The following is a 17,136-nucleotide window of genomic DNA, read 5'->3' as shown; positions in this document are numbered from 1 at the left end:
GAGAATCGTTGCACAAGAATACTGTTGATCTCATACAAAATAATTGCAGGAAACAGGTTAGAGCAAGTATGTGTAAAGAACAGATTATAATAAATAGCAACAGCATAGCATAAGATACTGGTGTAAACATTGGAGTACAGTAAAACCATAATACATGGATATAACACATGATCAAAGTCAATCTCAATTTTGATTAGCCATGCTTTATTTCAATAGAGTATTCTTCTGCTACAACGAAACCAAAACTGCAGAATCCGAAGTATCAGCCACAGCAAAGCAAATTTTTGTTTGCACATGGCTCAAACTATGCATTTTGGCAGCAAACTGACAAATAAGGTTGCCGGCCTACTTTTCAGACAACTGATCTTTAGAACTTTCCTGCAGTATTCTCACCTACCCTTGGAACCGATATATATGATGGAAACCAAAATTTTGAATGCTGCATAGTGTGCGGCCCGATTTCTTGGACTTCTGCAAACAAGCAATGCTGCAAACAGGGTGGCTGCAAATAAAATTGCCACCACACTGACTTGGCACCAAACCATGACTTTGGTTGCCAACTCCCGATGAAGCGGCAGTGGTTACGACTAGAAAAGGTCTACCCACCTCCCTGTCTGGTTGTGACAAAAACTCACCAGTGGGCAGCGAAGTGGCTGGAGTCAAGCCATTATGGGAAGCTTCCAGTCAATATGTTTGTATTCATAGATCTCATCAGCGAATGATAGCGAGATCACATGCACAGGCTAGAGTGACAGCCATAGTAGCAGAGTTCAGGTCTGCATGCATGCACTAGTCCAAAAAATCAGTCGGCAACTGTACTCAGCTGGAGTGTGTAACTTGAAACAACACATTGGCAAATGCATCTTTATGTTTTGGACCAGTGGCTTGGCCTGGTTGGACCCACAGCCAGCAAGCCAACATGCCAACCCTGTGTGACCACACTAATCACATGGTTGCATATTAGCAATGGTGCAAAGTGCGTATATATAATTTATTATTGCAGTACCACATATCAAAATCCCCAGTAGGCCCTTTTTGCTGGCCTCCTCGCAAACATAAGCAGGAACATAAAAACCATACAACATAAGAAAGAGCTCCACAGGAAGGCAGCAATTTGAAACTATTATAAGTAGTCGTACAAGGAATGGGTATTCAGTCATTTACACTAGGGGACTAGTCTGCAGCATGTTATATCTGCATTTGTTATTCCATCTCATAATTCATAAATAGAACTGTCCGACTGTATCACATACATGTCTTCCTTTATGGTACGTTGCAATATTGCATGCTGTTTACATTGTTGTTTTTCTTGTCACCCTTCTACAGTAATGCCCACTCGGAGATGCATGCATAAGTGAATAAGTGAACCCCCTTATCAGAAGGGGTTCACGTAAAAGTGCTCATGTAATAAGCATTGGGTGCATATCAGTGCCCTTGACTATGGTCTTTAATCTTCAAGTGTTGCTTTGGGACGTAAAACACCATCAATACTCAATCAGCATTCCCAAGAGGGACACACTTCAGGAGATGACTGTTCAAAGATGCAAAGGGTAGACAGTTGTCGTTTAAGTGCTTTTGTTTTTTTAAGCAACTTTTTATCTCTTTTCTGGTGTAAAACTGCACAATGTCACTCTCGTGGACAATGCCTTTAGCTACGAAATTTCATCAAGGTTTTTGAGATGGAAAGGAACACAAAGTGTGATAAGCTTCACTACAACTTTAGGTAATGTCAAGTTTATGAATGATTTGCCTTTCCTATTACAATGCAGAAACAGGACAGCAAGAAAAGGCAGACAATTTTTTGTCTTCTTGAGCACTGTTTGCCTCAAGAATGGAACACCAACTCACCCAGAAAACTAATTTTCTAAAGTGGTTAACTATATTACATACTGCCAATGATCACCAGCTGCCGAAACAGTGCTGCTGCAAAGGTTCCGAGATGTCCTCAGAAATTCAGCATTTACTCTATATCTACTCACATGGGGTATGAACAGTAGCCATTTCAACTGTACATGCCACATGCTGGGCTGACTGGCCATCGGGCAACACGCACCTCCGCTCCTCGCCCGTCACTAGGTCACACGGTGTGCCCTGGAACAGAGGTATACAAGGTGCTGTATCCTGTCCTCTGTGTCTTCCTGAACAGGCTTCCCCAGGCACAGTAGCCTCAAAGTTTAACACTAAAACTAAGCTACAACGGTTATTTACGTTCCTGCAATATCGTAGCCAGTGATACCATAGAAGGTCCGGTAAGCCAGAGAAGGCACAAAAATTAAATAAAGGTGTTGACACTGACCTAAAGTTCTCACACCAGACAGCCATTATGTCATCAATTGATACAGATTACTCAGGTGTAGTTATTTATTGACAAAGGACCCCACTACATTAAAAAAGTAACCAATGACTCAACCTATCCAGTTTTGAAAACTCATCTTTTTCCAGAGCAGCCCGTATTGGAGAATACCAGCAATAAGGCTTTTGCATAAATTCAAGAAAGGGAAGTTTAACCTGTATTTCTCCCACTAGAAATCAACCTTTTCCATCAAATGACCGACAATATAGTTTTTAAAAACAGTTGCACTTTAGTGTACCTTTATAAGCTATCAGCCCTTCCAAGTAGAGTAACATGATTTGAAATCTGGACAACAGTGATACTATTAATGGAGTAGGTTGCAGGCAAAAGAAAATAGAGCCGTATGGTAATTTTCACTAACAAACAATGATCACTTTCCAAATTAAAAAGAGCAATGCTGTTTTGCACAAAGAAACCCTCTTAGAACTCGAAAAAAATTATGATAAGTTTGATAAGTTTGATAAAGTTTGATAAGTTTGCTCATTTCTTTTGTTGCAGTGAAATGCAATGATTACCTCTCAAATGTGTCACTGTTAGTATTTCATTGTGTCATAATAAAGACAATGATCCCTTTGTTTACAACAATAATCACAGAAAAAATAACAAGATGAGCTCTGCCGAAGTAGCACCACACAACCTAAGCCTCCCCTGCTATACCCACACAAGTACTCTTGAAAAAGGAATATTGAAACCATTACAGTATACCATATATAATTCTAGCAGGTAACTGGTGCCACATGATCAATGATGTACTGGTCACAGCAGGGATCTTTAATAACCTACCTTCTCGTTAGTCTTCTGGAAAACTTCTACAGCCAGCATTTTTAACGGTCCACAGTAAAGGCCAGTGCTTGCGTTATGAAAACCCTCAAGTGCTGCATGTGTCTTGCCGCTGTTGGTGGGTCCAGCATGAAAGATCACTTTTCTCTGGATAGCACGTGCTTCAGGATACCTGCCACATAGAATGGTTTCCAAACCACTATGAGCCACTCACATGCACTAACCAAACGTAAATAGCCCCTATTGCATACCTAAGCTTTGTCCCCCTATGCTAAAATCTACAATCTCAACTGAAAGTTCCTAGTACATACACTGCAAACTTCACCAGAGCAGAAGCAGAGTGATGGAGTGATTGTTCATACTTTCTTCTTTTGGTATGTACGGAAAAATGGGGACAAGAAAACATGGACAAATGACTGGTGCACACCATACGTTTGTCCGTGTTTTACTGTCCCTATATTTTCGTACATAGCGCAAGAAGAAAGTATGAACAGCCACCAGCTTGACCCTTTTGTCACCCTTCTGATGTTGTGATGCAACAGCACTCTAAAGTGATGGAGGGCCAAGAAGGAACTTTCCCCCTGCCACCTAGCCTTCAAACACTGTGAAACCAGAGCACACCTGGGGACGTATTCTCGGGCAGTCACTTTCGGCAATATAACCTTTAGTGCACGCTTATTGGCTGGTTGAGCACTACGTCACGCGAAAGGGATAATATCGCCAAAAGTGATCTCCTGAGAACATGTCCCTTGGAGTGAGCTTTTACCAGTGCACAGTAGCCAAAGAACATTTGAAAAAATAATCACCACCATCAACTTGTGTTCACTGCAGCATGAAGGCCTCTCTGAGCGATTACTCTTGCCTTACATCAGCTGACTCTATCCTGTGCTTCCAACCCCCATCACATCACCTCAGTTGCTCCCAATTCTATTTCCCTTAACTTGGCGCCTCCAATCAGTTACTCTAATGGACTATCAGTTATCGGCCCTACACACTACATCCTGTACGTAACTCCACTTTTCCCCCACAAAAAGTGGTACATGGCATACATGCCCGTGAAACCAAAAATGTGTAGCCATTGCAAAAGACACACTGTAACCCTGAACAAGGTTTCATTGCAGGTCTAATTGACCTGCTGCTGAGCACACAGTAGCAGGTTTGAATGTTAACAACAGAAGCCACGTTATGACAAGGCAAAATGCAAGATTGCCTATGTTTCAGAACTTCGGTCCATAATAACCTCAAGTGGTCAAAATCAGTTCAGCTCTGTGGGCGATTAAACACCTTTAATCCACATGCACCAGATGACACTATCGATTTTTAACTACAGAAAAGTGCAAGGAGTGCACTAGCTATAGATAATCCAGGTTCTTATTGGTGCCTAGGAATGGCTCATGGTATGTTTCTTTACCTCCTATAATAGTTCTTCCTAATTTCGTAGCATGCCAGCTGTAACATCATACAACCGAATAGACGAAAAAGAAGGCCAGACACTGGCTTCATATCCAACAAAACATGACAATATGTAACCATCTTTCATTTAGATGAAAATACTGAGCACGCAAAGTTGCCAGAAAGGCTGAACACTCCAAATATTTGTATTGTTTCACCCCCCCACACCCCACCACCACCCCCTCATCATTCAATCTGTACCAAATAGCAGTCAGCCCTTTAATAGCAACTCTTCTAGGAGCTGCCACAAAATGCAAGAGTGTTTGCTTTTTAAGTCAAAGGTCATGCAGTGAGGAAACATGTGAATATAAAGTTATTCTTTGCATTAGCACAAATTCCGTTACCTTTTTTTTTTTTTTTTTACAAGCCCATACATTTTACCCTGATGTAGCAAGCAGTGTGAAACAAATTTTGCTAGCCCTAACCTCCCAAACAAATACTTTTAAATGAAATTGAAATGTTTTTTTAGGCAATAAAAGGTTACGGTACCTTTTATTGTGGAACACATGACTGAAGCTACTGTGCATGGGTGCATTAAACTGGGTACAAAATTCATGCATGTAGTACATCCTGAATTTGTTGCATATCAATAAAGGCTCGAAAGAACCACAAAAGTGCCAAGAGATGAGTATTAAGTCAAAAGGTAATTATACATATATCTTTAAATGATATCAATGTCACGACAACCTTGGATTTTGAGCATTGTCATTTTAGATATAACTACAGTTTAGGTACAGCTTTTTCTTGCACCTGTATTGCACTGGCATTAAAGCCACACTGCAGTCATCCCATTATGCACAAACCATGTATGCCAAGAGAGAAGCAACATATCAATAGCAGGTGCTTATTCAACATGTGCAACCATTTTAAGATAACCCAAGGTTGCAGTAGGCCACATGGAATTATAATAGTATGAGAAACTGGGGGTTAGATGGTTCAGCATCGCTAGTAACAGCAGCTTTCGGTCTATTTTTCTGTGCTGTTTACCGTCCTACCAAATTATTAAGGCAGTGGCCTCGAAAAGAATGCATTGTGCAGTCCAATAACACAAAAACATTCAATGTCAGCAATGGCTCTTGCCCCCCTAAACAAGCAAAAAATTGAATGGCTCATCCCTCTCGTAATGCAGAGGCTACAAGCACTTATCAATGTGAAGCGTACAGTGCATACTGTACGCTTCACATTGTATACTGTATGCTTCACATGTTACACATAAGGGATATGTAACATGCCTTATGCAGCCAGCTTCAATAATGTAGAACAATGGCCTAATATCAATGTAGAGCATGGTTTGAGCTTTTGCTGCATTTCTCAAGAAGTGTTCTTATTAAAAGTGGGTGAATATCAACTTTCTTGCTCATGAATCGAGTACGAATAGTAATTATTGAATATTGAATAGTCAAATGGAGAGGCATACATGCACAGCAGGAATGTATATTTAGCTGTAACGAGGTAACATGCTTGTACTGACTTGTGACAAAAAGACAGCCAGGCTATCACGGACAATTAGGACCGGTTGCCATTAAAATAACTGCATGAATAGCTTCTTCTCATATTCGGAGCCTGGTTACAAAGGAGCTTTCTAAGAACGAATGGCGGCTGCTGTATGACTAGTTTTCCAAAAATGCTAAATAAATGGCGGCTGAAAAAAAAAAAAGGTCTAAAGTTGTGGAAAAAGAGATCATTTAAAAGCTGGATTTTGCAAAAGATTGGTTACTTTTGATATTTGAAAATACCAAATAGTTCAGTTTGGAATAAAAATAGTTAGTGTATAATATTCCATTCATATTCTAAACTTCGAATATTTGGCCACCCCTAGTTTTTAAATATCTGTGTGCAAGTCGACATATTATGTAATTAGAGTTCTTGGCACTCAGGTTTTCAAATTTACTTTTGCTTCTTTTCAAACCCAAATATTTTTTATAAGGCACTACAATTCCTACAAAAATTATTGGACCAGAAATGGCGAAATAAGCAAGGCTGAAAGATAAAAATTGCAACATCTTAGTAAACAGAGCAACCCTTTAAATGAAACAAAATCCTGAGACTTGCTTCATTTTGTGTTGTCTATGCAAATAAGCCACGATTCGGTGGAACCCTTTACATCCCAATTTTATGAAAAGGCAACTAAGCATAAAATTTAAACTCAACATAGGAGTCCTTGGGTAAGTGCAGTGTCACAAAGTCATTTGTAACCTGTGCTCATTTTTATTTGGCAATTTGTCTTTCTCTCTGGCACTGTTGAGTCCAAATTTAGCAGCTCTGACATTGGCACAGAGGTTCCAGCATTATGTGCTCACACAGGAGTAGAAGATTAGGTCATTAGTGGTTTCAGTAATGGCTGCTCCAATCATGCTTGTAGCAAGGTGTGTTCGTATATAGTGGCATCATAGAGGATAAACATCTATACAAGCTTATATTCCATGTCCCTTAGACTTAAAACAGACATGAGTCATACAATGTGCGCTTCATCGGTCTCTAACCCACAGGAACACAATTCACCAGTTTCCAGGGTGCCTCAAGTCACTGATCTTCTGCAGCTCCTCCATGCATTCCAAATGTGGGAAGATCTGTCTCGCATGTTGGAGAAAGTAAGGAAGAAGGTCGTCCAGGTGCCCTGCGTGTATGCAGTAAAGTCAAATATGCAGGGAGAACAACTCCTGACCAAAATGTGTCATAGTACGTACTGCCGCCTTGAAGAAGGTCGCTGAAAATTATATGCAAATCTGCGGGAAGCTGTTCCGACTCCATGCAGTACCGTCGAAAACTTACAAAGGCTTGGTGAAACAAACGAGCTGCAAGTTGGGGAGAAAAAAAAAAACGCATATTCGTGTGGTGCCACTGACAAGCTATCATTCAACGCTGCGCGCAATGAAAGCAGAATGCACCTCACCATCTAGACCATTCTCTTCGCTCCATTTTATAACCTCCGGGCGTTTACTAAATTGGTTTAGCAGCTTAAGAAGATCCTCTGAAAAATCAGCAAGGAAAGTTGGCAATGTCGACAGCACGTCGCGAAGCTCAAGAACGATAGTACACTGCAATCATTGATCAAGATTATCAGTGTTTGGGTAGAGGTAACGTAAGTTGGAGAGTAGGAACGTACATAAATTCTATAATAGTTTGTCAAAAAGCGCGCTTACCTTTTTTGAGTTTCGTAGTTAGCTCTTCTCCTACATTGATATCATCCGGGTTGTTGGACACTTTTACCGGAACTGGCATGAAAAGCGACGATACACTGCCTTTGGTGCTCTTCTGCCGAGCGTCTCTCAGCAAGCGAATGTACTGAAATCGTCTTGATAAAGACCACAGGCTGCCGCATACAGTTTCTGCTGCTGCTGCCGCCGCGCGCAGGTGAATGTGCCTTGAGGAGCCGCTCGCTGTCCGAGTCATACAACGACACGCGCACGCAGAGCTCTGAAGTGGCAATTTTAACAAACGCATTTTGCTTGCCTAGAAGTCAGTTATATATCACATGTCATACGGGATCCAAGTTGACTTAAATTTTACACGGGGCTAAAAACATCGCGATAACCTTTCGGCGACAGTCCCGCAACGTGACCACGGCAGCGGCCATGCCATGCTTGACCCGGAACCGGAAAGCAGTGTAAAGGGTTTATCGAGATTTACCGTTAACTCCAAAGATGGCAGCAACATCGTTTCGTCTGTTCCTCCATGGTCGGTTTTTGTCAATGCGGCATTGGTTTTTGTTTTCGCATTAATGGTTTTGTATGGATTTGTTTATTTGGTACTGCAATGGCCTGTTTTAGGTTCCTGCAAATGTTTTCTGCTCCTATAACCAGTAAAAACGACGCCTTCGACATTTGCTTTGCTATGCATAGGAGGAACCGTCGCTGAGGCGTGAATTTGGACAGTGCCTATTTCCCTTGGAAACATTTTAGAAGGACTTTAAGCTTACCACTGCTTTGTTCACTCCAATTTAGCAGCGAGGACGAATTTTATGACACGGATTGTTCGGTACTTGGCACTATTGATTTTTCAAGAAAAAGAAAGAAGCAAGTTCTCTGCGGTAAAGCAAGGCATGACCTTCGAGGCTGGTCCTATTGGATGCCGGGAGTTGCAAGCGGGACACCATGTGGTACATTAGGCAAATTGTCATTTGTTTTAGTGCGGCTAGCATTCTTTGGGAACTTCACTCAGTTTCCGGTATGTTATCACTCCAATCTGGATCAATAGGTACGTGTTGCTGTTCAATCAAGTACCTCTTTGACACCAACATGGGTCACTGGGTATCTGCCACTAGGTATGGGCTGCAATTCAACGAAGAAAAAAAGAACCTTTAAAATTTCTTCAGTGCTGGGCGGAATGGACACCGCGCCGAATACATTCAGACAATCTTGTCTGTATATATTAGGCCCGTTCAATTTACCTGCACCACTGTGAATTAACCAGTTTACGGCGGTTCACAAGAAGTTCAGAAATTGTGCAGCTCGATTTCTGCGGTGCAGGCACAGAGCGATACTCGAAACGTATGTCAAAGAGCAGACGCGGTGCAGGCGTTATGTTTTGTCCGATTAATGTGCACGGAGTGCGTAAGTTTGAGAGGTCCTGAACTTCTGGCATGACCGGCTTCCGAGGTGTCACAACAACCCCGGTCGTCTATTGGCACTGTCACTGAACCGCTTTCTAGCTGTGTTGATGGTCTCATTAAAGGAATTGCTCATTCATTTCCCTCGCATTCCAAGGCCCCTAACGATTTTTTCCCTCACAGTCTTAACCTCGACGTCCTTGCCAACTGGATACTTGTTATATTGGACGAAGCTTCCCTCGAGCCATACTAACATTCTACACGACGAGGGCATTCCTTCGGTAATAAGCGTTTATAACGAATCTACTTTGAATAATCCTCTTGATAGCTCAACTCTAGCCTCTCTACTAAAACTAATCTTCCCGCTAAACAACTTAGAATATAATGTCAGGCACTATAGGTGCAGGTGAGCGGGACCTCGATATACATCAAGATAGGACCGAATTACGCCAACACATTCATGGGTCAATTAACTCACCATGAAAGAGAGGTACGTGAATCATTCCTGATGTATCAATTTAGGGCCGTATCATCTGGCATTAACGAAATCGCCGAAAGGCTGACATTCCTGCCGATGTAGCGGATAAGCCATTCCAGATCACCACACCACGGTCATTGCTAGTGATTTACTTTTCTTTTGTATTTCGTACAATTTTTAACACTCGTCTTGTTATTTCACATGCGTTTATGTTATGCCCCTCTTGGCGCTTTTTTGTTTTCTCTTATGCTTTTATATACCTCTAGTTACCGCTGACGCCTTATTCTGACGGTATGGTTTACGCTGATGTGTAGCTGTTACAAGGCCACCGTTATACAACCCATGTACATTTATTGTGCTAAAAAACCCAGTTTTTTAGCACCGATTTTTAGCGCTGATCCCCTCTCAGCAGTTATGGTTAACAGGAACCAGAATGCGGTGAAGACGCGCCATGAGTAGGGCCGCAATGTTCTGTACATGGGAGAGAGGATCGCCCCATGTCAACACCACCACCCCCTTCGGACCGCCACTAGCTCTCGCTTTACTTTCACATTCAAGCTTTCCCTTTCATCCATGTCCCCCTTTCGGAGCCCACCTCCTGAAACTTTCTGTTCCTTGCGAAAGGGGGTGCGGGGGGGGGGGGGGAGTTCGACTCTCCCCTCTTCTGGCTACGCAAATGTCCGCAGTGTTTACATCTTGGAGCCGGTGAGTCTGCTGAGCCCCAGATAGGATGGAGTGGTGTGGGTAAGTTGCTGGTTTGTGCTTAAAAGTGTGCCCTGCCTGCGTTGAAGTGGTGTGCATAATTTTGAAAAGAATCTTCTGGACTCTTGGTATTGTCAAATCGTGCGCTACTTGTAAAAGCGTCTGTACTGGATCGAGGATTTGCGGCGCCCAAAGTAGCGTTTCTAGGACGAGCTGGTTATCCCATTCATTTCCGGATAGTCACGCGTATCCAGGTACCCGAATGATTTCTGTTGGTTTGCTGAGGCTGTTTATAAATTATTTCATGTAAATTGGTTGGTAGGTAGCCCGCAAGCGTTTGGAGTGTGTGTAGATTGCGATGGCTGTAGCACTGGCTGGTGCATGTTGCACAGCCCCAACTACGGCTGTAAGCTCAGCCCAGCTCCATGGCAGAGGTGTCTTCTGTATGTATGTATGTATGTATGTATGTATGTATGTATGTATGTATGTATGTATGTATGTATGTATGTATGTATGTATGTATGTATGTATGTATGTATGTATGTATGTATGTATGTATGTGTGTGTATGTGTGTGTGTGTATGTATGTATGTATGTATGTATGTATGTATGTATGTATGTATGTATGTATGTATGTATGTATGTATGTATGTATGTATGTATGTATGTATGTATGTATGTATGTATGTATGTATGTATGTATGTATGTATGTATGTATGTTACAGCTTCGGCTGTTTCCTTGAAAGAGGTGTCACAGAGATAATTTAATTTAAAGAAGGCAGAGAGGTCGGCCTGAGCTAAGGCGCTCCAGCCTGCTACTCTGCACAGGGGGAGGGGGAACGGGGACATAATGGTGTGATGAAGGATGATGATGACATAGCAAGAGGGATGCGCAAAGGTGAAAGCAAGTTCAACACTGGTGAAAAACATTCACAAATGTCATCCTAGAAGCAACTATCAGGTTTCGTATCAATTCTGTAGTCACCAAATCAAGTGAACTTAAAAATAAAGGCGCTAGGACGAAGCTGGTGTGTGGGCCTCCCCTGCGTGAACAGCAAAAGCTTTATAGCGTATGAAGAGCTGCGATAAGCGGCTCCAGCACGGCGAGCACTTGTAGGGCACCTTTAGCGGCCGGATCACCGAGAATCACGCGCATTGACTCTACCACGTGCTTCAGCATTTTTTGTACACCCTCCTTTTCATCGTGTTCATCTCCTTGCTTGCCCGTAGTGTCAGCGGTTTCATTGGCCCTATAATTCTTGGCTTCATGGCGGGGAGGACCACTAGGGCCCGCTGGCATGGCCGTGGGCTTAGAGGGCAGCAAAGACCATTCCGTGTCTGTATCAGCCGGTAGAGGTGAATATTTCGTCGACCTTGAACTATCAGTAGACGCCGTTACCGTCCTCGATGCACGCACAGGCAGAGATGGTCGTGGTACTTGTGGCACGCTCGGCAGTTCTCCTGAAATGGTTTTGTGATGCTTCTGTCGCGAGCGTTGGTCACTTTAGCGAACAGATTGAGCAGCCTCTTTACGTGAAGATTGGTCTCTTGCCATTTTTCGAAGAATACGAACCTCTTGTTTCATCTTCGGGCATTCCTTCGAAATCGCTTCGTGAGAGCCAGCACAGTTGGGACAACCCGCCGTGGTTGTTCAGTGGCTATGGTGTTAGGCTGCTGAGCACGAGGTCGCGGGATCGAATCCCGGCCACGGCGGCCACATTTCGATGGGGGCGAAATGCGAAAACACCCGTGTGCTTAGATTTAGGTGCACGTTAAAGAACCCCAGGTGGTCGAAATTTCCGCAGTCCTCCACTACGGCGTGCCTCATAATCAGAAAGTGGTTTTGATGCATGTAAAACCCCATAATTTTTTTTACAGTTGGGACATTTAAATGAGGACGCCTCACAGTCGGTGGTATCATGCTCTCCGCCGCAACGCGAGCAGGTGGCTTTGCTTTTACAAACAGCGCTCACGTATCCTATCTTGTGACATTTCCGGCACTGAATAGGCCTCGGAACGAATGGTCGTACTCGGTGTATCACGTAGCCCACTTTGACAGACGCTGGTAATGTCGAAGGAGCAAATATTAACTTGATACATCGGGAGTGCCTCAGGCGGTGAATCTCAAGAATGCGCACCGATGACCTTAAAATACTCTTGAGGTCCGCATGCTTGATTTCAAGCTCCACGTCGGAAATCACTCCCTTTGTTGTCTCCTTTCCGTAAGTAATAAAGGAGCGGACGGGGATTCCGCTTAACTGTGGAGTGGTCTTTAACTTCTCAAGTATTGCGGAATTTTTCACATCTATTGTCAGGATGTTCTTGCGAGCGTTGATCCTGATCTCGTTGATTTGCCCAGGGGCCACGCTTTCAAAATATTCGGTTAGAAACTGCCTGCTGAGGGAGTTCATGCTATGTGACGTCGAGAGCGGCACGTAAGAAACCATAAAGGATTCCTGCTCACTCTGATTCGATGAAGTCGCCTCAGTCGACATACGGCGCATCTTCTTCATACGGCGGCCCATGACTATGGTGTACTCGCTGTCAGAGTCCACGGCTTCTGGCGTTGAGCTCTCCCAGGAATCGAGCTGGTCCGAGCTTCCAAAGGCACGTCGTCCAAAAATGAACGATAGTAGACGACTGACCTTGTTCAGGTGGTCGCGGGAACATCTTTTTGCTCATCCTTGATGAAATGACTCTCACGAAAATGGCAAGAACGTAAAAAAAATGCATAACAGCGAGCAGGCCCAGAGCACCAGGGAGCTCTGGGCGCTTCTTTCTTTTCCTCGTTAAGAGGTGTGCGTGGTGTGGGCTGTTTCGAGCATACTTTTGGTAAAATATGCTTTGCTGTTCCCGCCGGCTTACACGACGGGATGGACCCATGTGTCGGGGAATGGGCGCTGAATAGGACAGAAGTAGTGTGAGGAAGCATTTTAAGTTCCGGCGGTGGTTTTTCTGTTGGGGTAATGCCTGTGGAACTCAGTATGGCTCCGCCTGCTGAGGTCTAAAAGAGCCGTAGTTATTGTCGGCATTTGTGCACAGAGATGAGTTTCTCATGTGTCTTGTAGTTGGCTGTCTGTTCGACAAGCCATGTGTATGTGTTGATCGGAACGCCGAGTGCAATTTTGTGCTTTTGCGAATGAGCGTTTCTGTAAGCGTGTGGTTTCCATCTTGTTGAGGTTAGTTCCTGGAATGTGTTACCGAAGCGGGACAGGATTACAGCACATCTCTGAATTGCAGCATGTCCTCTTCATGCAGGCCTTTGTTCCGGTTAGATATGCAGCGCATCATCCTTAGTACTTGCTCTCTCTGTCTTCTCCATCACGTTGGATGCGGATGCCTAGAATTTTGAGTTGTGTGGCTTCTGGTATTAGGGTTCCCGCGCTATCTATGAATATGGGTGGCGGTTTCCATCTGTTACTGTGTACCAACAGAAGCTCGGACTTTTCAGGTGAGCGTTCAGGCCCGATGCTTTGTGCTGAAGTGTGTACTACATTCATCGCTGTCTGCAGGGTATCCCAAATCTGGCCTTGTGAGCCCCTGTTGATCCAGCGTGTGATGTCGTCAGCATATATGGTGTGTTTTATTTCAGGGATGGGTTGTACAGCTTTTTATATTCGCAGTATGGCCAAACTGGATATTCGTCCCTGAACTCTGTAATGAAATACGTCGGTGTTGCATGCAGTTTCGCCTGCAGTGCGAGAGGAAGGCTCTGTGGGATAATAAAAATTGTTGAAGAAAACACCGGACATGATTGTCAAAGTTATGTGGGCAGCAGAAATCAAACGGAATCACTATGGCAATATTTCTGCAGTAAACTGCTGGCATACTTCGATAGCCGCGTTTGCACTGCGGGAGTCGTTCGACGCGACGCTGAGTTGAGCCGCGAAGACAAAACAGTGCGTCTTGGCAAATACGTACTTGAGCGAGAACCCGTCTCGCAACCGCCAGCCCAGGACGCGCAGAAACGCGACAGAGTACCACCACCATGGCCACCGCCGAATACAGCATCTATGCCACAAACATTGAATAAATAACCGTGACAAATCTCTCGCGCGACAGCACAGGCGTCTCGAGGATCCATACTCTATCTCAGTACTTGCTTGCAGCACTGGGGGAGCTGCAGGGCTTTTCAGCCTAAGGTCCCTCTATAATTTTTATTGAGGGACTTTGCATTAGCCAATAGGAAGGCTGAACGCGCCTCAATATGTGTTCATCCACGCCGCGTCGTCTTCTCAGCATTTGCTTGCCATCCTTTCGATACATCTTCCACTGTTGGTGGAGTGACACAACAAATATTTTTGTGTTGCCACTGCATTCGTACTGAATGCCACAGTGGGACTTCGGTTCATCGATACGCTTTCTGAGCAGTTCCATGCAGCCTTCTTTGCCAGTTTCAGTAAGAGTGAACGCCCTGATGAATGTTCACACGCGCTGCACCATCTGCTCGGCGTCTATTTGGCATTTGCTCCCCACAGTCATCACATACCATACTGGAGGCCCTCTCACAGCTCCCTGACGTTCGACTGTCTCCACGCGCGCCCGCCGGCCCGGCGCCAGTTTAGCCCGCTGTATGACGTTTCATGTTTCGTTATCTGCTAAGGGTAAAATAATGTGATAATGTGTATTTCCGTTTTTATTACAGTTATTTTTATTCTGCCATGTCTTTTCCATTTTGTTCAGTAGTAACGAACATGTCACGCATTTCATATACTTTTGTGCAAGTTTATAAGTAAGCGCTTGTTTTTTTTTGTATGGCTGTCAATCAAACAATCTTAACATTTTCTTCTATTTTTTAGGTATTTTGCGTGTTATTGTTTTTGCCATTACCAATGAGTTTTCCCTTCTTTAGTTCTCATGACTATGTCATACACGTCGTCCAATTTCGCGCAATATCTCAGTGAGTATATCAGAAGCCATGAGTGCGCATATCAGAAGCGCTTCTACACTTTGGTCTTTAGGGCATTATATAAAATCTTCTATATGTGTGCACATGAAAAGGCCTTCGCGTTTTCTCAAGTTTTACTTATTACTTTTTTTTCACTGCCTGTGAACTTCCGTGTTGTTTAGTAGTCATGGGTATGTCATGCCTTTTTCACTTTTGTTTATTTTCTGAGCGTGTATCATACCAAGTTATGCAAAAATATTTGTTTTCCGAAACGGAAGTGAATAAGACGAGGCCAAATATCTGTTGTGTTGGAAGTGGAATTTATATACGTTCTGGCATATGCCGGCATACTCAAAGCACGGAAAAGACTGCGTGCGTGCTAACGCATAAAGCACCCACGGCGCACCACTCACCAGTTCACAAACAATGCCTGGGGTAGAGCACGCGCGCGATAAAAAAAAAAAAAAGAAACGCGCCGTGGGCAGGCAAAAAGAAAGCAAAAGTAAAGGCGCGCGGGACATGGGGAAAGGTGGAGAGGGAGCGGAGCGGGTCAGCATAATACAAAAAAAAAAAACGCTAAGGAGAGGAGGCGCCGCGCGGCTGTTCCTGTTGCCGTGACAACGTAAACAATGGTGCGCGCCGTCATTTTGCTAAAGCATCGCCCTCCTGTTACGGCCGTAACTGAAACGGACCTTGGCGCTAGCGTCGAAAGAGCGTCTGTTTCAAAACAGCCAATGGCAACCATCCGGAGATTCACCCCTGGGCCCTATAAGAAAGGAGCATAGACATACAATCACAGTCGGTAGCGTGGCACGCCGGTGCCTGCGAACGCTGAGAATTGCTCCCTCACTTGACGCGCACCCAGTGGCACATACTCAGTGACCCAACTTTTCGAGAGGTTCATTGAAAAGCGCCACCTACCCAGTGCATTTGTGCCGCAGCCTTCTAAAGCGTCGGGCTGTTGTCCTTGAGGAGACCTTGTGACGTGGGTTCTATTCCGCTCAGCGTCAGAGAAACTTAAGGGATCTTTTTCGTCATCGTAGAGTGGGCTGGGCTGGGGTGCGTTTGGCAGGCATTCTCAGATCATGAACAGCAGGTTGCCGTTATCCCTCAAGAGAAAAGTGTATAACAGCTGTGTCTTACCAGTACTCACGTACGGGGCAGAAACCTGGGGGATCAGGAAAAGGGTTCTACTTAAATTGAGGATGACGCAACGAGCTATGGAAAGAAGAATGATCGGTGTAACGTTAAGGGATAAGAAAATAACAGATTGGGTGAGGGAACAAACGCGGTTTAATGACATCTTAGTTGAAATCAAGAAAAAGAAATGGGCATGGGCAGGACATGTAATGAGGAGGGAAGATAACCGATGGTCATTAAGGGTTACGGTCTGGATTCCAAGGGAAGGGAAGCGTAGCAGGGGACGGCAGAGAGTTAGGTGGGCGGATGAGATTAAGAACTTTGCAGGGACAGCATGGCCACAATTAGTACAGGACCGGGGTAGTTGGGGAGGTATGGGAGAGGCCGTTGCCCTGCAGTGGGCGTAAGCAGGCTGCTGCTAAGGATGATGAGAGCGGCACATTCCCAGTGGCGCCTAGTTACCCAAGTTGGTGTCAAACACGTTCACTGAAGAGCGACACACACTTACGGGCACATAAACAGTGACTCAAGTTGGCATCAAAGAGGTTCATTTAATGCCAACGCAGACCGAGTGGCACCTGCCCAGTGCTACAAGTCTGCGTCAAAGTATTTCTTCGAACAGTGGTGCCTACCCAGTCCCACATCTACAGTGGCCCTCGTCGGCGTGAAAGAAGTTCGTCGAAGAGAGGCAGGTATGTGCACATCACCAGATACACATTGACCCAAGTTGGTCAGGTGGTTGGTTTCGAACCCTGTTATCTCAGCAGAGCAACCCGATGCGCTAACCATTCGA

At 44.4% G+C, this 17,136-nt stretch overlaps 1 protein-coding gene across 1 annotated transcript in view; it reads right to left on the bottom strand.

Annotated features, from left to right (window-relative positions):
• The window catches only part of Suv3 (Suv3 helicase), a 47,305-nt gene extending 39,120 nt beyond the window's left edge, over nucleotides 1-8,185 (bottom strand). Inside the window, exons 1-6 of the mRNA XM_065449768.2 lie at nucleotides 7,729-8,185; nucleotides 7,479-7,556; nucleotides 7,273-7,380; nucleotides 7,088-7,202; nucleotides 3,137-3,305; nucleotides 1,980-2,091 (exon numbers count right to left, since the gene is read on the bottom strand). Of these exons, the coding sequence (XP_065305840.1) occupies nucleotides 1,980-2,091; nucleotides 3,137-3,305; nucleotides 7,088-7,202; nucleotides 7,273-7,380; nucleotides 7,479-7,556; nucleotides 7,729-8,029 (883 nt within the window). The 5' untranslated portion in view covers nucleotides 8,030-8,185. The remainder of the gene's footprint in view (nucleotides 1-1,979; nucleotides 2,092-3,136; nucleotides 3,306-7,087; nucleotides 7,203-7,272; nucleotides 7,381-7,478; nucleotides 7,557-7,728) is intronic.
• Between the last annotated feature and the right edge of the window lie 8,951 nt (nucleotides 8,186-17,136).

This window comes from Dermacentor albipictus, chromosome 1 (assembly GCF_038994185.2).
Source record: "Dermacentor albipictus isolate Rhodes 1998 colony chromosome 1, USDA_Dalb.pri_finalv2, whole genome shotgun sequence".
Classification (NCBI taxonomy): domain Eukaryota; kingdom Metazoa; phylum Arthropoda; class Arachnida; order Ixodida; family Ixodidae; genus Dermacentor; species Dermacentor albipictus.
This window is presented reverse-complemented; position numbering and strand designations above follow the sequence as displayed.